A 24,833-nucleotide genomic window follows, 5' to 3' on the forward strand; every position below is an offset into this window, starting at 1 on the left:
ACACGCTCGAGTTGATCTATCCGTAGGCACCAACCGGACGTTCTCCGACGAGCTGTCCACCGCCAAGTGTCCAACCTAAGCGGGCCGGCAGGCCAGCTAGTCAAAAAAAAAAAAATGGGAAGGGGTTCTTTTGGACCCTGTTCCAACAACTTCACTTCCAACAAACTTTGGTTGCAAGGGTCCAGTTGCCGTTTTGAGTCTAAAGCAATCATCGTGGTTATCCTCTCGAGCCTCGTGATGCAGTCGCGTTTAGCGCGCTGTGTTTATACGATTCGTTTCTCGCTGAAGAATCTGCTCATGGTGGAGATAACTAATTTGCTGCTCGCAAATGTCAGCAACAATCATCAGCCATGGCCGGCCTGGAACCAAGTCGTGATCCATCCGCAAGACAGGGGCGAATGAGGTTCTTCTCCGAGGCTCGTTGCAGAACCGCCAGTAGATCAGGTTCTCGGAATGGACGGAGCTTCAAGAGAAGATAATTAGAAGGCTAAACTAGAGAAAAAGAGACACTTCTTGCACATTATTCCCTTCCTCCTCCCGCTCTGTCCTTCTCTCACTTAGAAGAGACTCCCTCTCAAATCTCAAGAGCGTGAAGCTGCGCTGAAAGCTGCCACTCCTTTGGTATTTTACTTGCCCATAATTTTGTTCCATCATCAAACGAAACTTCCAGTCTTTTTTAGTTTTCCCTTTTTATTTTCTATTTTCTTTTGGTTTTCGTCATCGTTTATACCAAGACACTCATTACCTTCACTTTCCTTCGGCTGGCTACGGCCTCATCATCATCAGCACCATGCTGTTTTCCCCGGTTCTTCTTTTCCTACTGGTGCTTAGAGTCACCAGCGTTGCCCAAGGAAAATCCGTCTTCGCCCACTTCATGGTTGGCAATACAGAAGCCTTTGGCGTCAGCAACTGGGAGGCTAACATCGAGACTGCGCAACAAGCCAAGATCGATGCCTTTGCCCTGAACATTGCCCACGGCTGGTCACATAATGACGAGCAGATAGCCAATGCCTTCACTGCGGCCAGCGCCAAAGGCTTCAAACTGTTCTTTTCTTTTGACTACGCCGGCGGCGACGTTCCTTGGCCGCTTGCCGAAGTCAGAGCTCTTATTCAAAAATACGGCGCCAGCGCGGCGCACTTCCAGTACCAAGGCAAGCCCTTCGTGTCTACCTTCGAGGGCCCTGACAACGCCGATGACTGGAACACGATCAAGGCAGACACGGGCTGTTTCTTCATCCCGGACTGGTCGTCCCTCGGTGCTGGCCCGGCTTTGGACGCCGGTGGCGGCGTAGCCGACGGCCTCTTCAACTGGGCCGCCTGGCCTTACGGCGAGCGGAACATGACGACCTATATCGACGCCGCGTATCACGGACTGCTGGGCTCCAAACCCTACATGATGCCCGTGTCACCGTGGTTCTTCACAAATTTGCCCGGATACAGCAAGAACTGGCTGTGGAAGAGTGGTGATCTGTGGTATGACCGCTGGAAGCAGGTCACTTCAATGGACTTCGAGCCTGAGTTCTTGGAGATCATCAGCTGGAACGACTACGGGGAGTCTCATTACATTGGGCCCCTCGACGATTCTCAGTACGAAGCCTTCACTGTTGGAGATGCCCCTTACAACTATGTCAAAGAGATGCCCCACGACGGATGGAGAACGCACCTTCCGTTTCTCATCGATCTCTACAAGACCGGCTCGTCCTCCGTCACCAAGGAGAGCATGGTGACTTGGTTTCGCACATCTCTCAACGATGTCTGTGCTGACGGCTCCACTACCGCCAACACGGCTAGTCAGCTACAGTTCGAGTATTTGCCGGGCCAAGTGATGCCGGACCGCATTTACTTCTCGGTTCTCTTGGCCAGCCCGGCCGAGCTGAAGGTCTCCTTCGGAGGCACCGACTATTCCATCAGCAACTGGGACTACATGCCGGACGGCGGTGTCGGAATCTACCACACAAGTATCCCGGTCCTTAGTGCCGGCGGCGCTTGGCGTGCGCAAGTCGTGAGAGGAGGCAGCGTGGTCATCGACTACTCGGTGCCCCAGGGTATCTCTGGAAGCTGTCCATCCGGTGTCGTCAACTGGAACCCGTGGGTAGGATCGGCTTCCGCGAGCGGCTCCGTCTCCGGGAAGCCTCCGCGTGACCTGTCCGAGCAGACTTGCATCCAGGGCTGGGGCGAGGGCAACTTCAACGACATCTGTAAGTTCACCTGTAAGTACGGCTACTGCCCGTCCAGCGCCTGTGTCTGCACCAACATGGGTGAAGCCATCAAACGGCCCAAGTCGACAGGTGTCCTCGGCTACCCTGCCAACGGCGATGCCAATTACGGCGGGTTGTGCAACTTTGCGTGTAACCTGGGATACTGCCCTTCCACTGCATGTTCTACGGAGAAGCATAACCCGTACGTACCCAAGACTTCACCTTTCAACCCAAACACCTGCACCGACGGCGGGGGACACGGGACCGTCTCTCGCCTCTGTTCGTGGACGTGCCACTACGGCTTCTGTCCTATTCACTCCTGCTTCTGCACCAGACAGGGCCCTCTCAATCTGCCTCCTCCGACGGTCAAAGTCAGCGGCGTCAAGGCCAACTTTGGCAACGACAACGGCCTGTGTGCTTTCGCCTGCTCTCACGGATACTGCCCTTCGCCCGAGTGCAGCTCCGATGGCGGTGATGGTGGCGGCGACGACGACGGCAATGGCTCCGGCGGCGGGAGCCCCGCCGTTGACGTGGTCGTCGGATACTTCCAAGCAGATAGCATCACCCGCCGAGGCTGCGCTCAGAGATCCGCCAGCTTCGTCCCGACGAACTCGGTGACGCACGTCAACGCGGCATTTGCGTGGGTCGAAGCCGGGAGCTTCTCCTTGATCCCCGGCTCCAGCACCGGGATCGATCAGCTCAAGCAGCTCACTGCGCTCAAGAGCCAGGCGCGGGGGCTTCATGTATGGCTCACACTCGGGGGATATGACTTCTCAACCGGCTCGCGTCGGGCATCGGATACGGAGGGTATCTTCGCCGACATAGTGAGAACCTCGCAGAGTCGGCAGAAGTTCCTGAACAATCTCGCCTCCTTCATGCAAGAGTTCGCTTTTGACGGCGTCGACATTGACTGGCAATGGCCAGCGGCCGGTGATGAGTCTAAGAACTATGCGCTACTGATTCAGGAGATGCGGCTGTATTTCAACTCGCACTCGGCGACGTCGTCGGCCTGGGGTATCTCTTTCACGGCGCCAGTCGAAAAGGAGACTCTCGCACGTTTCGACCTCGCAACCATGGCGGATGCCGCCAGCTGGATCAACCTCGTCGCCTACGATGCTGACAGCAAGGATCAGAGCGTCACGCGCGCCATGTCGGACCAGAAGTCCATCGAGGCCGCAGTCGACGCGCTGGGTAGCGCAGGCGTCCCGGCGACCAAGATCAACCTCGGCATCGGTTTCTTTGGCCGCTCATACACGCTGGGCTCGACATCATGCTCCGGAGTCGGATGTGCTGCGGTGGGCGCCGGAATCTCAGGACAATGTACCGGGAGACCCGGCTTCATGTCCTACGACGAGATGAGTTCAAACCTTGGTCTTCGTAACAGCAAGGTCGATGAAAGCACTGGCATCAACTACCTGAAGTATGTTTCTCATGTTTCCTGCTTGCTCTTGTGGGCTTTGTTGCCCGTGATCGGGACGTTCATGATGGCTAACTCGCTTCCTCAGCTACGGCGAAGATAACAAGCAGTGGATATCCTACGAAGACCGCAACTCAATCATCAAGAAGGTCAAATACGCTCAAGGCAAGGGGCTTCTTGGAATCGCGGTCTGGTCCATCGACCTAGACGATGACGATCACCACCTGCTGAACGCCACGTTATACCCAGGTGGTCTGGGGAGCTTTGCGTTGGCGACGGGCACCGACCAGGCCGACTCATCCAACTACACCTCGGTCGAGATCAGCTCGTGTGCCTGGTCCGACTGCGGGACGTCGACGAGCCCATCGTGCCCGCCCGGCCAGCAGGTCCTCACGACCGACCGCTGCAACGTGGCCTCGGGAACCGGAGAGAAGCTCTACAAGGCCTTATGCTGCCCGTTCGGGCAGACCCCCGACTCTTCGACTTGCGATTGGAACCGGTTGGACGGGGGCGACTGCGGCCGGGGCTGCGCCGACGGCCAGGTCCCCATTGCGTCGGACAAGTGGCTCATCAACAAGAAAGGGCAAGAGAACTACTGCTTCTTCGGCATGGCTGACTACTGCTGTGCCGCCGAGGAGTCAGGCCCCGCTGTATGCGGCTGGGAGAACAAGTGCGTGGCTATCGGGACCAACGGGCTGCCCACGTCCAGCACCAACGTCTGCTCGGCAGGTCGCAAGTTCGTCACGTACGCAAAGGACTCGCCCGTCGTCGGTGCATGCAAGGGCGATGGGAAGGTCAACTCCTGGGTACCTTACTGCTGCGACCAAGACGTCGACGTGTCGTCGTTCAAGTGGTCAGGGGTCGCAGGCACAGCCGGAGATGGCTCCGACAAGTGCAACGACGCGAGGATCTGTCCCCTGGGCAAGACCTCCATCGCCACCTCATACCTGGGCGCCGGAAAGGACTGCACATACTTCCAGCAAGGGTACGCACTCTGGAGCGCCCAGGCGTTCCCCCGCGACGTCAAGCGCACGTTATGTGCGGACCCAAACGCCCTTCGAAGGACCATCAAGACTCTCCCGGTGCCTTTGGAGAACATCTTCCCGCACCCGGGCCCGGGCACGGACGAGCAGAAGTGGCAGGTCGAGCTTGACCCAACCATGGGCGGCGCCGATCCCACCCCCGAGGAGAGTACCAACGCGGACAAGAACTCGTTCGGCTGGTATATCATGTCCGGGCCGAAGGCCGAGCTCACCTCGCTGGACAAGCGGGACGGATACCACTGGGAGCTCTTCGACTGCGAGCCGGGCGCGAACCACGAGGGTCGGCAGACCGTCAGGGCCGTGTGTACCGACAGCTCCTACGAGAGCAACTGCGGCGTCATACACGAGGGCCACGGAGTCGTAGGAACTGTCATCGAGATGCCTGCCGGCTGCGGTCCCGGGAGATATGCCATGGCCGTATCTCTCGAGCCGTCCCAGAATCAGTCGCTTCCTCGACATCTGGAGAAGCGAGCAGACGAGCTGGCCGACTCTCCCATTTTCGACCTCACCTTTGACTACGACTTCTCCCCCCTGAAGAAGCGGGCCGGCGGCTCCAACGTCCTGCTTCGCATCGACTACAGCGACGATCCCGGCTACTGGAACCATATCGTTGCCGCTGCTCCGACCAAGGTGAAGCGGTCAAGACGGGAGATGGAGGAGGAGGTCCAAGGGACGCACGGCGGGAACTACCACCAGTATCTGTACCACTTGTGGACGGTGGACAAGCGGTCTACGCCGGAGGACGAACTACACGACCTGCACGCGCGTTGGTTTTCCAAGTCAGGCGCCATCAAGGACTGGATCGACCGGCTACACAACGTCGACACCGAGTACGAGCTGGTTAGGCACACGGTCAACGAGCAGTTCCGCTGGAACATCTACGATGAGTCCGTGTTCTGTAACATCAAGGGCGTAGACACGACGGGCTACTTCACCGCGTGGGCGGATCTCAACGTCAACATCCAGTCGTCGGCCCTCGTGACGCTCATCGGAAATCTGCAGGACCTTAACTCCTTCGACGAGTCCCACGTGCTGTTCCGCAACAGCGGTTCCGTCAAGGCATCCATCAACGTCGAGGCCCTCGCCCGCCTCGAGTTTCTCACGGGCGAAATCGAACTCTTCGGCCTCGAGAACTTTGGCGGCACCTTCACCGTGCCCGGCATCGTCACCATCGGTCCCAATTTCCGCGTGCTCGGCCAGCTGCAGGGTTCCGCGACACTTCACGGAACCGCGCGCGTCGACCTCACCCTCGCAGAGTGGGACTACTCGCAACAATACCCTGACGCCGATGGCGGCGCCGGCGCCGGCGCCGTGACGGCGGCTAAGACGCCCAAAGCGGCCGGTATACGCTCGTCAGACTCGCAGGCAGCGCTGCAGGCCCCAAAGTTCTACTACGACGTTGACGCATCTGGCGAGTTGACTTTGTCAGTGGTGCCAAAGGTGACGCTGGGCATCGTTTTCAAAGACGAATTGGTTTCGGACGCATCCGTAAGTGAAAAGAATTCACTTGCCCCTGCCGTCGAATTCAACCTTGAGCCAAAGACAAGGACCTCATCTTTCTGCTGCTAACTGGCTATTCTCACAGATCGACTTTGGTGTGAATGGTCGAGTCACCTTATACGGATCGGCCGGTTCCAGCTCCAACGCGGCATGGGAATACTGCTACGGCGTCAACGGAGATGTTGAAGTCTTTGCCCAACTGAATGCTCCGTAAGTCCTCGGCCCTGGATCGCCTGCTTCTGTTTTCTTTCCGTAACCTGATGTCGCTGATCGATGAACTAGAACGCTGTTTGGCAAAAACATCAACACATATTTCCCAATATGGGGAACTGGATTGGTAGCTTTCTCTCTTTCTCTTTCACTTTCTCGCATTCCCACTTGTTTCATTACTGTTTCTTATGTTTATACATATCTATCCAACATGTTGTCTCTTCATTTACTAATAACACGTGCGAGCCTTAGTTCCCCATTGTCCAACAAACCTGCGCCGCAGCCGCTTCCTCAGTCTCGAAGACGACCTCAACGGTCCAGCCGGCCAGGCTGATCAAGCGCGGCGACTTTATCGGATCACTTATCTGCCCCGCATCGTCATCGAGCTCAGATGACGTGACACCGTGCCCTTTCTGCTGGGAGTCCACTACTGGCGATGGAAGCAACAAGGTCCGGAAGCGATACGGTTACGTGCTGGAACAGCGCGCCGACGATGCTTGTGAGTTGCTCGCTCCGAGCGACCCTGGCAGCCCCAGCTGCACCGTCAACGACCTCACGACCCGCGACACCATCCTCCGTCGTCTCGATAGAAAGAAGGTGGAAGTCAAATACGGCGCCACCAACATCGTCGTGGACTTTGGGCAGTTCGCGACCTGCGGGGAAGCCAGGGTGAGCAGCAATATTCTCAAGTCGCTGATATTCAGCACAGAGGGCCGGCGGTGTAACGCCAATATCTTCAGGGCCACAAATAGAGAGGCTAGAGACGTCAAATTGAACACCGACCACGTCTACGAGGCGCAGACTCTCACCGAGTTCTTCATGTGGCTAATGAGAGGGCCCAGCGTGACGGTCGGCAGCTACACCATGCCGACGGCGGAATGGGTGCTGGAGGTGTTGCTGGGTGTCGACATCCCAGGGACCCAGCCGTACTCTTTCATCATGAACACAGCGCCTCTGGGCGTGAACATGCCTCCGGCGACGCTGGAAACTGTCATGATTTGGGGTTTCGGGCGGTCCGATGGCGTCGGCCCCTCGCCCTTCACCAAAGCACGCGGCGAGTCCCACCTGGTGCTTGTCGACGAAGTGGTCAACAACATCAAAGGAACATTCATGAAACTGCAAACTCCATCCGTGTTACCCCGCGAGAAGACCCTGAACAATTATCGGACCAAATACCGCCAGGTCTTCGGCGTATTCGAGTACCTAAGGTGGTCACCCCCGAGTGGCACAGCGGGTTCGGGTCCTTTCCCGGTCGTCGAGCCTGTGTGGAATAAATGGATGCGCGTGTCCAACTGGTTCGACCTGGTGCTTTGGGAGTTTGATAACCAGTATGCCGGACGGTGGAACGAAAGGTCTGGGGCACCCGTGAACAGCAAGGGCAGCCCTTCACTCCGCGCTCTCTACGCTCGGTACATTGAAGATTATCTCTTGTCCATCGAACAGACAGCTGCTAGCCAGAGCAACGAGGCCAAGGCCAACTACGAGGCCGAGTTCAAGAGCGTCAATGCATTGGGGAACGTGGTATGGGCTAACACCGACGACCCGGGTTGGTTCGACGCCGCTTTCGGCGCCGGAGGCTGGGCCAGTCCGGCCGGGGCCAGGTTTCCGCGCCCAGGATCCGGGGGCATAGGATGGTCCATTTTCGGCGCTACCGGAAATCCTGCCCAAACCATCAACGGACAAGGCAATGCGATCAACATTGGTGCTCCGGCTCGCATCTAGAAGATAATGATGTTGTTTTTGTTGTTTTTTGATGCTCTTGTTCAGCGGTTGATTGTTGGACGGCTCCTGTGGCGGGAGCAGTTCTCAAATGTGTACTTCTCAATAGATACCCATTCTAGCACCTGTAATTCTGTACAACGCCTGATTCAAGTGGCAAGTATGTATACAGTCATGAGTATGAAGTCTTCATTTGACGCGCTTTCGACTAATCAAGGATCAACTTCTACGGCACGTGAGATACATGCAGAAAAACTAGGTTCAGTAACCACTTAAGACATGTTTCTTTCCTCAAAATTCCATAACCTTCCCGACTGGTCTAGTGTAAAGAAGCGTGGCCACCTCTTTCAACATCAGCGAGGTGTAGGCTGTCGACACTGCCCGACTGATAAAGGCGAGCAAAGGGTCTAGTCTACATCGGCAGGTCCACCCTATCGTCTGCTCCTCGTTCACGAGCCTTCTCTCTTTCAAAATCGAATATGCCGTCGGGAAGGAAATGCTCATAGAAGGTTCTTACTCCGTATCGGGAGGAAATTAACACCGACTTCCCCAGCATTTCAAACGCGATCTTATCCCAGTTGAGTGGCAGTGCTTCATCGTCCTCGTCGTCCCCGTCCTGGTCGCGAGGCCGCCAGTCGACCAGCAACACTCTTCCGTACGGGCTGCTATCAGCCCTCTCCGCCCTATTCCTATCCGGATTTCTTTGCTCGCTTGGAAGAGAGTGTGTCCAGGCGAGCGTTTCCTGCCAACGGGTAGGCCCGGGTGGGTTCTTGGGTTTATCCTCAAGCCTATCGACAACCACAATCTGACGGGTGAACTCGGCGTCGCTTAGACCTTCTGGGAGATACCACGAAACCGCCTCCGCCCTGTCCGCAATGGCCAGGCGGTTCTGGACTTCCCGCTCATGATGATTTATGCAAGCGGCGGCATGCTGGAGACAGTGTGCGTTCTGGGGGTCTCGCGACGCGCGTGCGGCGAGACGTGCGTACCAGGGACTCTCTCGTGAAAGGACGAGGTCAAGCCCCACGTCCTCGGCAGAACACGGGCTCCCAGTCTCGGGCAGAGGTGGAAGAGGCATAGCAAAGACCTCGACTCTGTCCGGCAGCCCGCAAGAGCTGCGGTTGTCCTCGGTGCCGTCGAATATGGAGCGGGCCAGGTCCTCGGCGCGTCCCGGATTAAGCGCGCCAGGAGAAGTGTCGTAAAAGACGTAGGCGTACGGTGGGCGCAAGGGCGTCAGGTCGGCATCCTCCGGAGTGTCTGCGGGGACTGAGTATGCCACGACAGCTGGGATGCCGTCATGGCTAGGCGCCGAGTGAACGATGGTCTTGGGGTTCGGTCGGAGCTTCTTTCGAGGCGCCGGTCTGTCGAAGTCTATTGGCTGCGGCAGCGGCTCCTCGTCCTCCCGGTCGTGCACTGGGTCAGGCGGGGGCGAGGGTCTCGCGAAGCCGAGTCTGCGGCAACCATAACACATTGTTTCGATTTTCTTCGGCAGTCCAAGCAAGCAGTAAGATTGGATTAATGGGCCGTCATGAAAAAGGTGTGTGTTGGGCTGCGGGCACAGTTGAATTCCTTGAAGAATGCTGACTAATCATAATCATCCCAAGCTGTAGTTTCACCAGCATCACCACAGCCGATGCGATGAATGACTGACTAATTGCATATCATTTTCCCCCTACCTCTTAGTTGACTACTGCTCGTATCCCGTTGTTTCCCATTTCTTGATATACATGGAAATTATCAACTGTGTATTCTCCGGTACATTCTTCAGAAGTTTACTCCTAGAAGCATAGTTGATGGGAATATGGTGGTGGTAGATCGCAGGGGCACCTATACACTGACCGGCACCTTATCTTGACTGCCAACCCTCCGCTTTGACAGGCATGAAATCAGTCTTGAATCTCATTGGTGTAATTAAAAGCATTGCTCTTACAAAAATGTCTTCGTGATTTCTATTACTAGAATAATCTTCTGCAATTTGCCATCCCCCGAGCGCCAAGCAGCAGTAACCTTTTTGACAACATCGTGTTGCACAAGTATCGAACCCCACAAAGCCGTGCCTCTGTATGTGTGCTCCAGCCATTTTTATAACTGCTGTCATGATTCTCCAGTATATTCGTTCAATTGAGGTGGAAGAAACGAGTCCCAATCGACCAAGGTACTCGCGGATTCTTCCCACTGCAACATGTCACAGTCAAAGCCACTGTCGGGTGGCATCGAAATTTCCATCTCATCTAGAAAATAAGTCGCAGGCTCCTCAGCTAACGAAGATTTCGGTATCTGAGACGATGGGTCCCCCGCAGAGTCTTCTTGCGGATGATTATTCATGTTGCCAAAAGTTTGCGAAGAGTCCCGCTGTATGTGCCGCGGGCCCGTCTCTTGAGGCTCCTGGTCACAGAAGATCTTTCCGCCCTTGGAATGGGGGGTTGCCGAGTCTGGCTGAACCAATGTCTCATGAGAGGCTACAGAAGTTGAGCCTGGATGAGAGAAATCTTCTCTACCATAAAGGGGTAATTTGAATGTCACCTGCGATGGGTGTGATGGCCCCAGCTCCTGTGTATCTGCGGTAGCTCTTGAGAGGCCGTGATCCTCATCGACAGATATGTTCTGAGACCCGACCCGTTGGCCACCCATCATTCCTGTAGTGGTCGAAGTGAATATGTCGCGAAATTGGTCTGCAACTTCCGGCTTGTGGACTACGACAATTTCGTAGAGTCTCTTCATCATCTCGCTGATCATGTTGCGAGATGCGCGAAATTCAGTCGGGCTGGAGACCTCGCCCCGTTCGAAAGCTTGTTGAGCCTCAGAGTCAAATATGGAGCGAGAGACCTCTTCAACTTTTCCTATAATGAAGTCCCCGTAGTCATTGCAAAGTCCGACTTCTGTGATAAGATTCTCATCGTCCTCGCAGACTTCAAGAGTGTTAGTTTGCAGAAAAGTCATCGGGCTGAGCCTTAGGAAGCCGACGCGAGGACTTACAAGGAGACTGGGTCCAAGGGCCACAGTCTGGAAAGAGAATGCTCCAAACTTTCTGGAAAGTGCCCAGATGCTTTTCATAGGAAGCGTCGGTGCCTTTCTTGGGCCTCGTTTTGCTGGCTTCCTTAAGTACTTCTTCGATGGCTTTCCAATCGTCCTCGTCCATGTGAAGTTCATCCTGAGAGCACCCGAAGTGCATCGAGTGCAGGTGATTCCTAATTGATTTAGAACGCCTATTGCTCTTTGGGACGATGCATCAACTTACTTCAGATCACTGAACGTCCTGAACGAGGTCGGCGCTCGACAAGCTCCACCCACCAAGTTCCGATACCTCATGAAGTAGGGACAGAGCAAGTGTTTGCCTAGCTCGTCACACCGAGCCTTTTTAGCCGGCGGCACCTCTTGTTCCTTATCTTCATCCTCATCGTCATCCCTACCTCTCTTGATTTTCGAAGGCGGTGATAGACGGGCCGGAATGGTAGCACTGGCAGGTGTTGCTGAGCTTTGCTTCCCTAGCCCAGTCGAGCGCTTTCCTTTTGAGGAACTCCCTCCATCGACCGCTTCATATTTCGCATGGTTTCCCAAGGTGCATAGAATGCCCGTAAGCAGTGTTGATACCTCCGAAGAATCATGGCTACGCGGTATGAAATCTTGAAGTCGACGTTGGAGGACGTCGACTACGGCGTCGGCATACTTTGGGCTGGCAGCTAGCACCCTTCGAATAGAAATCTCCAGTGAATATTGGTCGTCTTGCCCAAAGTTGTTTTCGGAGGAGTCATCACTGTGCTCGCCATCTATGCTGCAGGGCTTTTGGTGTCCTTCTTGAAACTGGCCAAGGGTATGGTCTTCAGAGAACGTGCTGGCTGTCGTATCTGAGATGGACTGCTGGCTGACTTTGTCGAATATCGACCCTGTTTGAAGAGTCGAGTCTGCAGCTGAAGATCCGGATTCTATCCGTCGTTCAGATCTTTCCGAAGTCGTTTGCGCTCGCGCTTGCTCAAAGAACGCTGCCCATGGACTGAACGAATAAGTTAGCGTCCCACTGTTGCGCAAGGGTGAGAGACAACTAACACTTTGGTGGTAAACTTTCCGTTGTGCTCGGTGCTTAATTTTGGAAATCTCTGAAGCCAATTCGCCCGATCTGCCGAGTTTTTTGTGAAAGCATTGTCTAGATTTTTGATTCTCTCTCTCAAGCGTGCTAGGTACGATTTTCTTGGATCATATGTGTTTCCTCCATTGACAAGAAAATCATCTGAGCGATTGTAGTCGTTCTTGAACGCAATCAACCACCCAGGCGAGGAACTTTGGTGCGATGGTACTCTCGTTGCATGGGTCTCCGCTATGGGATTGCGGGGGGCTGAAGCCTCAACTTCTTTGTCGGGGCAAGTCGGTTCCACAGGAAGTCCCGCTGTCGTTGGTATCACCGCGCCGTTGTCATCACCGCTACCGCAAGGAGGGGATGGAGGCATGTCGTACACTGAGAAAACCCTTTTTATCGCCCACAATGCTTAGGAAATCTAATAATTGAAGTTGTAAGGCGATGACAACATAGGAACGATCTCAGGCGGGCCGCCGACTTTTTGTACCAACCCGAACACAAGTTAGCAAAAGAAAGGGGTTAACTTGTCCAGAATCGTGGACAAAGATTTTGGTTGGCCTGCTTGGTAAAACGCAACGTCGTCGTTCGTACCTTTCCCACCTACCCCCTGAGGTAAGGTACTTCAAGTCCTTGTATCCCACCAAAGCAGGTAGGCTGTGGACGTTTGTGGCGTTCATCGACCGCTCTCATTGGAAGACATCATCGTTACAGTGCTTTGTCTGCCGGGCGCTAGGTATTTCCCCAGATGTCCTCGATTGTGGGAAAGTTCGACGTATATGACGTACCTCAAGCCACGATTAAGCAATCTTTGGTACGCTCGTGTGATCAAATTATGTCCAGAAACTGAGGCTCAAATTCCGCTGGCAGGGAATTTCCAAGACCATACAACGGCGTTCTTCTTCATCGTTATTAGCCTGAAGCTTCTTTACGATGTCGATAAGATCATCCAGGAGCGCTTCAAGTGAGTCTAGGACTCGGGTTTCCCCCGCATAATACCCCGGATTTCGAGGAGGCTGGTGGTTTCCACATTGTCCACCTACTTTATTCGTCCCGGTGCTTGAGTGCCAGGGTCAAACATCACCGACAGCCGTTGAACAAGTATGTAGTTGTTGTGCTCGGAAATTCCGAGCGCAAGCTCTGAAGTTCTGAACTTCGTTGCCAGAAGAGTCTTGGAGTGGTACGTGCTGGGAGCAACCCCGCAGATCCGGTATTCCCGCAGCGGCACCGGCTCGGGCCTCTACCTGACCCTGAGACCCGCCGAGCAGTGAAGCATCTATGCGTTTCGTCTAGTCCAATAGCCATGATAATCTGTAATGAAGCGGCTACAACTGTGGTATTTGAGCTTTCAAGCCTCTTTGACAACTTCAGCTTCTCGCGATAAATAATACTTTTTTTCGCATACTTTCTGCTGACTTTCAGCCATGCAAACATCCAAACGACCCAACTTTCTCGTCATCGTCGCTGACGATCTGGGGTTTAGCGATACAGAGCCATACGGCTCCGAAATATCCACCCCGGCTCTGCAGCGTCTTGCCAAGGATGGTCTGCGTATGACAAACTTCCATACGGCCCCAGCATGCTCGCCTACAAGATCCATGCTTCTCTCTGGCACGGATAATCACATTGCTGGACTGGGCCAGATGGCCGAGTTCATGATGGGTGCGCGACAGAAATACGATGGTCACCCAGGATACGAAGGCTATCTCAACTTTCGCGTTGCTGCTTTGCCTGAGATACTTCAGGATGCCGGCTACTTCACTCTGTGCTCGGGGAAGTGGCATTTGGGCATGACTGCCGAAACCTCGCCCTCTAGCCGCGGTTTCAACAAGTGTCTTTCCTTTCTCCCAGGCGCTGGGAATCACCACAATTACGAGCCGCAACTTGATGCGAGACTTCCCCCTTTCATCAAGAGCTCTGGCTTCTGGATGGAGAACGACAAGTTCATCGATCGCAGCAAAGACTTGCCCGAGAACTTCTACTCGAGTGACTACTTCACCGATCGCCTGCTCGGCTTTTTAGATGAGCGCACAGGGGAGGAGAAGCAGAAGCCCTTCTTCGGATATTTAGCATACACTGCACCACACTGGCCACTGCAAGCACCACGGGAGAAAATTGCCAAATACCGTGGGTTGTATGATGATGGACCGAAAGCTCTCCGAGATCGACGTCTGCGTCAGCTTCAGAAACTGCATCTGGTCCCGAAGGATGTCATTCCGGCACCAGTAGACGTACCTGGTGCTGTTGAATGGAGTGAAAAGGGTGAAGGGGATAAAGCCACGGCAGCCCGAGCCATGGAAATCTATGCGGCCATGGTGGACAAGCTCGACGACAATATTGGACGTGTCATCGATCATCTCGAGGCCAGTGGCGAGCTCGACAACACATTCATCGTCTTTATGTCTGATATCGGTGCCGAGGGTTCCACCATGGAATCCATGCCCATCATGGGCTCACTGGGCATCCGGGAGACACTTCGCCAATTTTATGATAACTCATATGAGAACATGGGAAATGCCAACTCCTTCATCATGTATGGGCCGCAATGGGCCCTTGCTGCCACAGCACCTTCGCGAGGCTTCAAAGGTTTTACCACCGAGGGCGGCATACGGTGTCCGTGTATCGTGCGGTATCCTCCCCTTGTGAGGAAGGAGGGAGGCATCAGCCACTCCTACACCAACGTCATGGATATCCTACCTACGATGTTGGATCTGGCAGGCGTGTCGCATCCCGGTACTACTTTCCGCGGTCGTGAAGTGGTCGCTCCACGAGGGAAGTCCTGGGTCCCGATGCTTAGCTCCAAGACGTCCGAGGTATATGGCGAGGGTGAGGACGTTGCCGGATGGGAGCTTTTCGGCATGAGAGCGATACGGAGAGGCAAGTACAAGGCTGTGATGTTGCCTCCACCTCATGGCACCGGCGCATGGGAGCTTTATGACATTGATAGGGACCCAGGCGAAACTAAAGACCTGGCCGCCTCAGAGCCGGGAGTTATGAGCCAGCTGCTTCAGGACTGGGAGATTTATTTCTCCGAAACAGGAATGATCGAGTATCATGTGAGAGGGGAAAAAGTTGCAGGCATGTAATATTCTGGAAAAGATGCATAACAGCTTAGCGTGGGACGCATACAGCAGGGGAAAAGCATCTATTATGTCGTGCTCTTGTTACTATATATTGGACTTTGAGTGATTTATTTTTCCTTTTGTACATGTATCTGTATGTCCAATTGTTATGAGCTCCGAAGCCGGTGAGAAATTTGTGGTGATGGTTGAGATCTGAACTGTAGCAGCTGCTGATGTCCACTTGCAGTTCCCACGCTCTATGTTTATAAGCCTTTTTATTCTTCTTCGTGTCTCTAATCTTGAACGGTATGTACTTGACAGACCGGAGACTGTTCATCATAGCTCTTTTCACAGACAGTGTCTCACCAAGTTCCCTGCTCTCATTCTCGACACTGAGACCGTATTAGTCGTTGACTTTATCCACCAACAGCCTATGAAAGCTTCGCTACCGCGCAAAACCATCCAGGCTTCCTCTGAGGGAGACTGCACCATCTCCACACTCCGCCCATCAAGCATCTAGTACATGCGGAGAACATGCTCAACCTACCGCAAATATATCAGTATCAAAGCTACCAGTTCTCAGCATCAAGGGAAACTTACAGCCGGGCTGGGGCTTGCAGCACTTCATCGTCTCCATACCAACGGTGCCGGGCTCAGATCGCTGCCTCTCGCCAGTGATCTCACAAGTCGTCTGGCAGGGCAAGTCCTCAGGAAGATCACAGACCCACCCATTGGTGAGGCCTCGCGAGATAGGACCGACGTCTGACTTGCAGACCTCGGGGGCGGAGCGGCAGCCCGCCATGACGCCGAGGGACATGGAAGCAATAACGAATGCCTGGGTGAACTTCATGATGACTGATTTATATGTAGAAAAAGGATTGAATGTGATATTATTGCAAGATCGACTCGATGTGGCTAGCGGGTAGTTACATTCACATCTATCCCCAGTTTCTGTTGGCGAGTCTAATAGATTGGCTGGTCGTGAGTTCTGGCCTCATACTGGCTTTACACTGTTGATCATAATCCCCATGGACTTTTGATTCATGATCCGCTATTCTTCTCCGTACTGGCGAGTCAGTACGAATAAGACGAACGGGTCATCCCACGCGGCGACAAGCGAGTCATTGTACGTCGTTGAGCATCACCAGACTACACTGCTTCATGCTGACCCTGAATACGGCAGGCTGGCCAATCGGTCTTGCAAACCCCCACGGGGAATGAGGGTCATAGTATGACTCCCGCGGTGGTCCACTCGCGGTCTCAGTGTGGAGTCACCGCGTCAGGAGGTTTCCGCTGTGTGATGGTGTCTACAGAGTACTCTCTCGGGTCGTTAATCACTCTATAGATATCCTCTTCCTTTTATATAAAAGTTATGATAGTATGAAGCTCTCAATATTGGAAATTGGACCTTTTGGCATTCTATACCGCCTCGAATGACGTTGTAACGGGGCAACATACGATGCCCAACTATCTGTGCAAAGATAGAGTTCACCTCACACCTGTGTCTGATAAATGAACGGGGCAATGCTGCGGGCCGCCCACGGGCAGTGGAAGTTTCTGCAGTTGCGGCTATAACCAAGTGTCCGTGTTTGCGGCTCAACAACGTCCCGCGTGTTAATGAGCCCGGCCACAACCACAAGGAAGACATCGTGAATCCACTTTAGCCCACCAAAACTTCAAAAACATACAACACCAGGTATTCGCTGGTCGTCACCGACCCAACTACTAATCCGGCCCTCATTGACTTATCTATGGGAGAGCGGACGGGATCCCGAGTTTTCCAATGGGTATGGTCGTATGTGGTTGTTGACAATGGTGAAGCAGTTGATAGAGGCAGCTGCAAGTTGTGGAAGCTGGACGTGGCTGCACTTCTGGCTGCACAGTGCCACTAGAGCTGCAGGCAAACAAAGCTCCGCCCAAAGAGACCTTGAAAATGCTCATCTCGGTTGCTTTATTCATTAGCATAGAAATTCGGATAAGTTAGGTGCACCCGAATTCGCAGCTCAAGCGACGCGCCGGCCTTGAAGAGTGAATGAAGCTGGAGCGAAGCTATTTCCCACTGGTCTCATTGGCCAATTGAGTTTCCCTGCACACCTGCCTGTTGGGTCAGCGTTTTCCAACCTGAGCAGGGGTTGGGTGCCGTGTTAGTGGGGCCGGCCGGCCGGCCGAGAATGACCGCCGCTACCCCTCAAGGGCGGGAGCGAGGGCGGTGCTCCCCGAGACACTTGCGTGGTAAGTATCCTGCCATGACAATGGAACACAAGAAGGGTTCCTCGCTCCTAATCATTGCATTCCAAGCTCTCGATAGACCTCCAACGTAATTGAAGGTCACTGGACCTACCTTAGTTGCAGTGAGGTTAGATCAACTGGAGCCTGATGAAGTGGGGATTTGACGATAGATTCGACGGTATTGTACTAAGACCAGCCCGGGAACACGGCCAATACCATTTTGTGAACTGCCGAGAGCCAGTCAGGCCGGACTCTATTCTGCCCTCTTAGGTCGATCTGTATTTTCTCGAGATCCAGCGCTGTATGGTTGTCTTTCCATAGTGCAGAGTTTGCTGATTATCAATCACGGTGAAGATTAGCACACAGCACCGAGCACAGGTACTTATATGCACTGATTTCCCATCATGAGACGAGCACAGCTATCAACGAGAAAGCAATGGGAAGACGTTCACGATAGCCGTTCAAGATGGGTGTCTTCTCACCTGACAGTCTTCCGTCAGAGATTCTCCACGATATACTCAAGGTCCTCGAGATTAGTGATCCATGAAAGCAAAACGACTAACACGCTATAGCATCTAAGCAAGCACGACCTTTGCAGCCTGCGCCTAGTAAGCCGCACATACGCAGCCTTCGGCCTCCCCCACATCCTCAAGCTCATCGCGTCAGAGCTCCAAGAGTCTCCAAAGAAGCCATTCGAATCACCATCCTACATCCATCGGCTGACAAAAAGCTGCTTACACGATATGCTAGAGTCCGTCGTCAAGCTCGGCGTACCCACCGACGAGTTCAACGCGCAGGGGGAAGCGGCACTGCATGTGGCGGCCCGTCATGGCTGCGGGAGTGATTGCATTCGGATCCTTTTGGCTGAATCCGCGAACCCGGACGTGGAGAGCCGTCTTGGGTGGACGCCGCTCATGGTTGCGGCGAGATACGGCCATGCTGAGGCTATCGCGGAATTGATACGCGGCGGTGTGCGGCTGGATCGGAAAGGGTTTCATGGCTGGACGGCTCTACATGTCGCAGGCCAGAACGGCCGAGAGGATATCTCCGGATTGCTTGTAAGGGCAGGCGCAAGTCTGAGGATTGCCGATAATGATGGTTTGAAGGCGACCGATACTCCTGTAGGAAGGGTAAGTAGTCATCTCCCATGCCAATATGTGAGGAGGCCACACAGGCTGCTGGTTTCCTCCGGTATCCCACCGCCATGATTCTGGAATGAGACAATCACGCGCTCGGCTTTTGTAGATGAATTGAAGTAAAAATACATCCAATTGGTATTGCCGCTAACTGCCTTCATCACACAAGAGTATTGTGCGCATTTGTGCATGCCTCGCCGAGCTGAGGACAGGGTGTGCTCTCTCCTCATGATTACTGATCTATCGTTTCTGCTTACTCAATCTTCAACATCTAAATCCTTCACCGAGCCCTTCACCGAACATTACATGCCATTGCTAACCCGACGTGGACTGGGCCATTTCCCTCTCTGGAGAATACGAACACACGTGCCGTCGTGCACGGTACTTCCGAGTCGAGGAGGCAGTCAAGGTACCTTACGGCGTCGAGTCATCTGATTGCCGAATCGAGTCAAAAGCTGTAGTGTGTATAAGTATTTCCCAGACCGGGATCAGTAATCACCTCACTCCCGGGAAGCATCCGATGTACCCAGGGGCAAAGCACCGGCAGCCCCATAATTCGCTCCGTCTTACGGCATTAGCTTGCTCAACCGATCTCCGGACACACTGCCCCGCATTGCGGGCCGTGGCGTCTGTCTTACACTTGCGAGCGGGGCACCGGGGCTAGCCTATCGGGGAACGCCGTCGCGGCCGCTAGGGCCTGTATTATGTATAGCATATGATTCATCGCGGCTATGCGGTTCCACGTGCAGATCACCCGTACACAGGGTGTCTTGCCTGCATCGTACCAGATGAACACTCCGAACCCTGGTTGTGTGTGTGTGTCTGTGTGTGTATCTGACCTTATTATGAAAAGTAGAAATAGTCACTGACTTCTCTTCACTCCTGGCTATCTCAACTGCCCAGTGTCCTCCAGACATTGAGAATCACATGAACGCCACATCAACACAGTCCGACAAGCAGCGCTTCAATTCAGCTTCGCCCGCCATGGACGCCTCGAACAAGCCCACAATCACCTTCTACGACATCATCCTCGACCCGAAAGCCTACCCAATGGCACCGAACCCGTGGAAGACGCGGTACGTAAAACACCCCCGCCTCCGCATCTCATTTTCGGGGGGTGGAGGGGATTGGGGATAACTTCGAACCGACTAACATTCTACAGCTTCGCACTCAACTTCGCCAAAGTCCCCTACCGCACAACCTGGGTCCCCCTCAACGCCGTCGCCGAGACGCGCAACTCGCTCCAGCTCCCCGCTAATCGCAAACATGACGACGGCACCGACTTCCCCACCCTACCCATCATCTGCGACCCCCTCGCGTCTTCTTCCGGCTCAGGAGAGAGTGAGGAAATCCTGGTGGGTGACTCGTTCGACATCGCGCTGCACCTGCAAAGAACCTACCTCACCGACAAAAAGCACCAACTCTTCCAGGACGGAGAAAACGGCAGCAGCACGGTATCTCTGCACCGCATCTTCAACGCTTTCGTAGACCAAGTCTTCAGCCAGTACGGCGCCCCGCTCGGCGGCTTCTACATGCCCCTCGACCCGCGCACCGCCGAGGCCGACAGGCAGTCGTTCCTGGACCGGTTCCCAGGCAAGAAGTGGGGGGACCTCGAGATCCCACCCGGTTCGGAGGTAAGGAAGAAGATGCTGGCGGATTTCGAGACGAACTTGGAGGCTAAGCTCGGTCCCTGTTTTCCTGCCGGGGGAGCAGGTCCATTCATGGACGGGCGCGAGAGCCCCGTGTATGCGGACTTTATTGTCGGTGGCTGGTTACAATTCATGAGAGGGTGTTTGCCTGAGTGGGAGCCGTTGAGGAATGAGTGGTCTGGTGGGAAGTGGGGGAGGCTCTTTGATGCGCTTCAGGAGTGGACGGGCGTAGATGGGCGAGAGGGCGTCGTCCCGGCGAGGCCATGAGAAGACAGTCTTCCCGTAGACAAGGGTCTTCTCAGCAGGTGTTCACTCTGAACTCTACAAGTATGGTGTTCTTGATCGTAGGGACTGAATTGGCTCCAAAAGGTACGCGGCTTTCATAGTACAAATGTTTGCTTGCTTCAAATATTATCCTTGCCATGAAGCGTTCGTGGTGTGGACAAAAGACCACACTATCCCGTCAACATACGCTTGCGAGCAAGTCTCGCTACGCTCCCACGACGAATCGAGTATTCCGACCAAACATCTCAACATCTGAGGAGATCCAAACAAGACGCATCAGCCTTCAAACCTCCCCACCTTTCCACTCCCACCACACTTAAGCGGCACCGCAGTAAGCGCTCTTCCACAACAATCCATTCGAGCTCCTAGAAGCAACGCAGCCTCCCGAGCCGCTATTAAACCCAATCCGCCCCTTGGCGCCACCGCAGTTGTATCCGTCATACAGATCGCACCCGCCGCTCGTCTGGGCCCCGTTACCCCGCCACGCGCCGGCAACGTTGAGACTCCCGCTGGCGCCCGGCATACCGAGCGAGAAGCAGTCGCCCGCGCTCCCGCCGTTGACGTACTCGGCCGCGCGCGGCGAGCGGGTCCACCACGCCGCCGTCTCGCTGGTGTAGGCGGAGCAGCCGGAGTTGGAGTAGAAGTTGATCTGCACTGCTTTGCCGGATTCATAGTTTGCTGAAACGGGGGTCGCCAGATGGAGGGCTGCTGCTGCGAGGAGCGTGAGGATGGATGGGGTGTACATTTTTGCGTGGTGGAGGAGCAGGTTTGTTCGATAGTCGTTTGTGAGAGATGGAGGAGTTGATGATGGGCAATAGGAAGTTTGCTTGAACTGGATGGCTAAGGGCTGGATGGTAGGTGCTACAACCGCCCGAAGCTGAGGTTATATACAAATCCTGCTCTCGAGATTTGAGGCTGCTAGCTGCCATTACGAAACCATCGACTCCATTCTGTAAAGCAGACAGACATTGAACCAAAAGTTGATGCCTAGACTAATGGAATTCCGACTGGCTTCTTAGTAAGGACTTCCTTGGTACACTCTGCTAGACAATTCTACCTTCCAGTCTCGTCCCTAGGAGCCCGTAATCGTGGGGACTCTCAGGAGTGGGCGCTGATTCAGCTGATCCTTTGATGCAACCTAAACTCGACGGGATGAACCACGCGGGAGGACCCGTCCCGCTTATTTCGGGCTGCAGCATGTACGGGCAAGGGTGTACCCTGCGGGTTCGGTAGCGGAATTCCGCCAGTCTCGGGAGCATCGAGGAAAAGAGGATAGTTGAGTTTCTTTGTGTGCTTAGTTAGTCGAGACAACGGTGAGAGGACTTGTAAAGGCTCCGGAAAGATGTCTTGGATGAGCGATGACAATGTCAAAGTCACTAGATCACACGGCTGAGCCCAAGGTGCGAGGAAACGTAGACGCCTGAAAATATCACCGTTTTCAGTAAATTCTCCTACTTTGGTCAAGATCATCTGCCGATGGTAAGATACTGAGAACTTCTAGGCCTCATCAATGCTGAACCTAAGGCAGTCAATAACAATGTCGAGCCGATGTCATCGCCTCGATGACACTCCACTTCGACTCTATCAACCAATTTTTCTCAACTCTAATTCAATACCTATCGTCTCCAAAGCCACAGCTCCTGAAAACCCAACTCCTAGGGGAGGAATCACAAATCATCAATAAGAGGACTCAACCCCTGCGCCGTCCCAATCTTATCCTCAAAAAACAGCTTCAACCGCTCAACACGCACCCGGTCCCCCATAAACCTCTCAAACTCAACCGGATTCGTCGTCTCGACATCCATAATCCCGGGGTACCCCGACGGCGGCGCCGCATCCTTCCTCACACTCCATGACCCCGCGGCCGTCGCCGCCGACTGATACTCGTCGCTCAGCATAAAGTTGTGAAGCAACTTCGCGCCCTCCGGATGCGGCGCGTCCCTGAAGATAGCCGCCCTCTGCGCCCACGTCACAAAGGTGCCATTAGTGGGTATGGACACGTTCAGCGGCGCCGGGGGAGCGAGGCCGATGCCCGCGGTGAAAGTGGCGGAGAGAGTCGTGTTGGGCGAGGTGAGGAGGGTGACGGGCGTCCCGGTGCCGCGGACCCAGCGCGGGTTCTGCGCGAGGAGCTTTTCGAACCATTCGTAGCCGAACTGTTGCATGCTGTTGAAAGAGAGTGTCAGCTGAGTCTCAGCTACGATCTGTCTGGACAAAAGACTTGGCTTTTGGTTTGGGGGGGAAAGCCCGGAAGAAGTAGCTGTACTCACATCAGATCAAACGCATACAACACCGCATCATCATCGTTAGGATACGTAAGAACAAGCCGATCCTTAAACCTCGGCTCCAAGAAATCCGCAAACTCTTGAGGGCCATCCTCCTCCCGTTCCGCATTCCAGATGAACGTCCACGCAAAAATCGAAACCCCGTACCACGCGCCGCGAACGTCCCGGAATGCGGGGTGGATCTTGTCAAAGTTGACGGGCTGGTAGTGCAGCAGTGCGCCCTCGAGGTCCCAGCGCGGGTAATCGTGCAAGGTCTGCAGGATCGCCGTGTCGACGTACAGCGCGCCGGCACCGCCGCCGGCACCGCCGAGAGCGGAGAGGGCGAGCTGGCGGTCAATGTTTCCGTCGTGGAATTTGGATACGTCGACGGTGATGTTGAGCGTCATCCCGGGGAACCGGGACTCAAAGGCCCGCTTGAGGCCGTCTTGCTGGTTCGTCTCGTCGCCTCCGTGCCAGGCTGTGACGATGCCGCCCTCGGCGAGGGCGGCTTGGTGGATCTCGTCGAGGGTGCGGGTTTCGATGATGGGGGCGCCATTGAAGCCGAACGTTGTGTCGTATGCTGCGGCTATGGTGGCGAGGCTGGTGGCGGTCAGAAGAGTTAAGCCGATCATCATGGTGAGAGGGATTGGTCTAAGTCGATGATGAGGGGGTGAAGTGTGTAAGTATAATCCAAGTCGTGGAGGGAAGCTGAGGATGACGAGGATGATTTTGCTCTGATGAGAAGTCATACTATGAGGGATGCTACATCCGCTATATATATCAAAGTTGAACAACACAGCTATTGCTTGGAAACATCTTGCCTTGTAAGTCTACAACGAGACTACGGACCGGTCAACAGCATTGATTCTCCCACGGCATCTCTGTTCAGACCACTCCTCTGCTGAATAATTCAAATCATCCAGCCTATGCCACCTTCAAGGCTCAACGTCGCAGAACCTGCATGTTCTGGCTCGACCCAGATCGCGACGACTTCAAGAAAATCTCAATGTTGGTAAGCATCGCGGTCACAAGCAGTGTCTACTCCAGAAAAGGTGGTGAATAAAAGAGCCGACGCGCGCGGTAGACTCACAAACCCAGTGGGGACCTCCAGCCCCGGCCGACCCCACCTCATGAAATAATGTCGCCGTAAGGTATTAGTCTGCTTCTCTCTAGCGTCTTCTCCCCTCACTACATCGACCACGCCGCATTTTCTAGTGTTTGTTGGAAAGAATATCTGCTTTGCCCTGTCTCCGTAATCGGAAGTATGGGCTGACACATGCCACGGCCGTGGCCACGGCCGTGGCAGTCAGGCCAAGTTCCCTGATGAAGATGAACTCTGCCGAGATATCGTGCAAGAACGGAAGAGGGCGAAAGTTGATGCCAGGGATTAGTTTGAATTCACATTACACGACGCACCGGGGCCATCCAAAATTTAAACAATAAGCTTATTCCAATACACGCCGCCGAACATTCTACAAGTGCACTGTACAGTATTTCGAGCGTTGTTGAGCCCCATGTAAGTAAACTCCCGACAACCTCTGATCGGCAAAAGCCAAAGTGAATGAGTGAGCCAGACTAGGTAGCGGGTTCAATACTGTATGAGTGACGATAGCCGCTGCGGTGAACATAGTCGTCGTTGTCGTTCCTGCGACCATGATAAAGAAATTCCCCAATTAGGAAACATGCTTGCCATGGATGAACCACTTTTGCATCTTGACCTCGTGCTCGTTTTCGGATCGCCGGCCGCTTGGGGCCTGAGAGTGGGAAGGGGTCACTTCCCGTAGCTTGGTCAGCATCGCATGATACCTAGGCAACAAGACTTCCTGATCGGAAGCTGGCGTCGGAAGCGGGCAGCGCCATCCAATAAGGGTCCGACATGTTTCTATAAGACCACCTTACTGACCAATGAAGAGACGTGAGTCTCGTGGATTTCTCGTAGAATCATTATTTCCCTGAAGTGGTGTTAGGAGCGAGGGCTCGCACTGACAGCATAAGACAGAGAATACAATGCAAATCTATTAATCTAGTACCATATTGAGAAAAACAGCCAAACTC

General features: G+C 54.2%; 11 protein-coding genes across 11 annotated transcripts; 5 read left to right on the forward strand and 6 right to left on the reverse strand.

Moving 5' to 3' along the window:
* Positions 1 to 790: 790 nt before the first annotated feature.
* On the forward strand, positions 791 to 8,090 carry CTAM01_06060 (glycosyl hydrolase family 18; the record flags this gene model as incomplete). The annotated part of the gene is made up of 5 exons (XM_060522090.1): positions 791 to 3,618; positions 3,704 to 6,146; positions 6,244 to 6,368; positions 6,441 to 6,495; positions 6,621 to 8,090. The coding sequence occupies 5 exons, from the start codon at positions 791 to 793 to the stop codon at positions 8,088 to 8,090; spliced, it is 6,921 nt and encodes a 2,306-aa protein (XP_060383280.1).
* A 409-nt stretch (positions 8,091 to 8,499) lies between these two features.
* On the reverse strand, positions 8,500 to 9,558 carry CTAM01_06061 (uncharacterized protein; the record flags this gene model as incomplete). The annotated part of the gene is made up of 1 exon (XM_060522091.1): positions 8,500 to 9,558. The coding sequence occupies one exon, from the start codon at positions 9,556 to 9,558 to the stop codon at positions 8,500 to 8,502; it is 1,059 nt and encodes a 352-aa protein (XP_060383281.1).
* Positions 9,559 to 10,181: 623 nt separating this feature from the next.
* Positions 10,182 to 12,529, reverse strand: CTAM01_06062 (uncharacterized protein; the record flags this gene model as incomplete). Its single annotated transcript, XM_060522092.1, has 4 exons — positions 10,182 to 10,996; positions 11,064 to 11,275; positions 11,326 to 12,078; positions 12,132 to 12,529. The coding sequence occupies 4 exons, from the start codon at positions 12,527 to 12,529 to the stop codon at positions 10,182 to 10,184; spliced, it is 2,178 nt and encodes a 725-aa protein (XP_060383282.1).
* Positions 12,530 to 13,580: 1,051 nt separating this feature from the next.
* Positions 13,581 to 15,242, forward strand: CTAM01_06063 (arylsulfatase; the record flags this gene model as incomplete). The annotated part of the gene is made up of 1 exon (XM_060522093.1): positions 13,581 to 15,242. One exon carries the CDS (start codon positions 13,581 to 13,583, stop codon positions 15,240 to 15,242), a length of 1,662 nt encoding a protein of 553 aa, XP_060383283.1.
* A 235-nt stretch (positions 15,243 to 15,477) lies between these two features.
* Positions 15,478 to 15,738, forward strand: CTAM01_06064 (uncharacterized protein; the record flags this gene model as incomplete). Its single annotated transcript, XM_060522094.1, has 2 exons — positions 15,478 to 15,524; positions 15,573 to 15,738. 2 exons carry the CDS (start codon positions 15,478 to 15,480, stop codon positions 15,736 to 15,738), a joined length of 213 nt encoding a protein of 70 aa, XP_060383284.1.
* An 18-nt stretch (positions 15,739 to 15,756) lies between these two features.
* Positions 15,757 to 16,068, reverse strand: CTAM01_06065 (uncharacterized protein; the record flags this gene model as incomplete). Its single annotated transcript, XM_060522095.1, has 2 exons — positions 15,757 to 15,761; positions 15,819 to 16,068. The coding sequence occupies 2 exons, from the start codon at positions 16,066 to 16,068 to the stop codon at positions 15,757 to 15,759; spliced, it is 255 nt and encodes an 84-aa protein (XP_060383285.1).
* A 1,845-nt stretch (positions 16,069 to 17,913) lies between these two features.
* Positions 17,914 to 18,666, forward strand: CTAM01_06066 (uncharacterized protein; the record flags this gene model as incomplete). The annotated part of the gene is made up of 3 exons (XM_060522096.1): positions 17,914 to 17,970; positions 18,020 to 18,577; positions 18,622 to 18,666. The coding sequence occupies 3 exons, from the start codon at positions 17,914 to 17,916 to the stop codon at positions 18,664 to 18,666; spliced, it is 660 nt and encodes a 219-aa protein (XP_060383286.1).
* Positions 18,194 to 18,445, reverse strand: CTAM01_06067 (uncharacterized protein; the record flags this gene model as incomplete). Its single annotated transcript, XM_060522097.1, has 1 exon — positions 18,194 to 18,445. The coding sequence occupies one exon, from the start codon at positions 18,443 to 18,445 to the stop codon at positions 18,194 to 18,196; it is 252 nt and encodes an 83-aa protein (XP_060383287.1).
* An 844-nt stretch (positions 18,667 to 19,510) lies between the features above and the next one.
* On the forward strand, positions 19,511 to 20,499 carry CTAM01_06068 (uncharacterized protein; the record flags this gene model as incomplete). Its single annotated transcript, XM_060522098.1, has 2 exons — positions 19,511 to 19,659; positions 19,746 to 20,499. 2 exons carry the CDS (start codon positions 19,511 to 19,513, stop codon positions 20,497 to 20,499), a joined length of 903 nt encoding a protein of 300 aa, XP_060383288.1.
* A 334-nt stretch (positions 20,500 to 20,833) lies between these two features.
* Positions 20,834 to 21,262, reverse strand: CTAM01_06069 (uncharacterized protein; the record flags this gene model as incomplete). The annotated part of the gene is made up of 1 exon (XM_060522099.1): positions 20,834 to 21,262. One exon carries the CDS (start codon positions 21,260 to 21,262, stop codon positions 20,834 to 20,836), a length of 429 nt encoding a protein of 142 aa, XP_060383289.1.
* A 922-nt stretch (positions 21,263 to 22,184) lies between these two features.
* On the reverse strand, positions 22,185 to 23,413 carry CTAM01_06070 (ABC transporter; the record flags this gene model as incomplete). The annotated part of the gene is made up of 2 exons (XM_060522100.1): positions 22,185 to 22,680; positions 22,785 to 23,413. The coding sequence occupies 2 exons, from the start codon at positions 23,411 to 23,413 to the stop codon at positions 22,185 to 22,187; spliced, it is 1,125 nt and encodes a 374-aa protein (XP_060383290.1).
* Between the last annotated feature and the right edge of the window lie 1,420 nt (positions 23,414 to 24,833).

This window comes from Colletotrichum tamarilloi, assembly GCF_030869305.1.
Source record: "Colletotrichum tamarilloi strain Tom-12 chromosome Unknown Scaffold_16.1, whole genome shotgun sequence".
Lineage (NCBI taxonomy): Eukaryota > Fungi > Ascomycota > Sordariomycetes > Glomerellales > Glomerellaceae > Colletotrichum > Colletotrichum tamarilloi.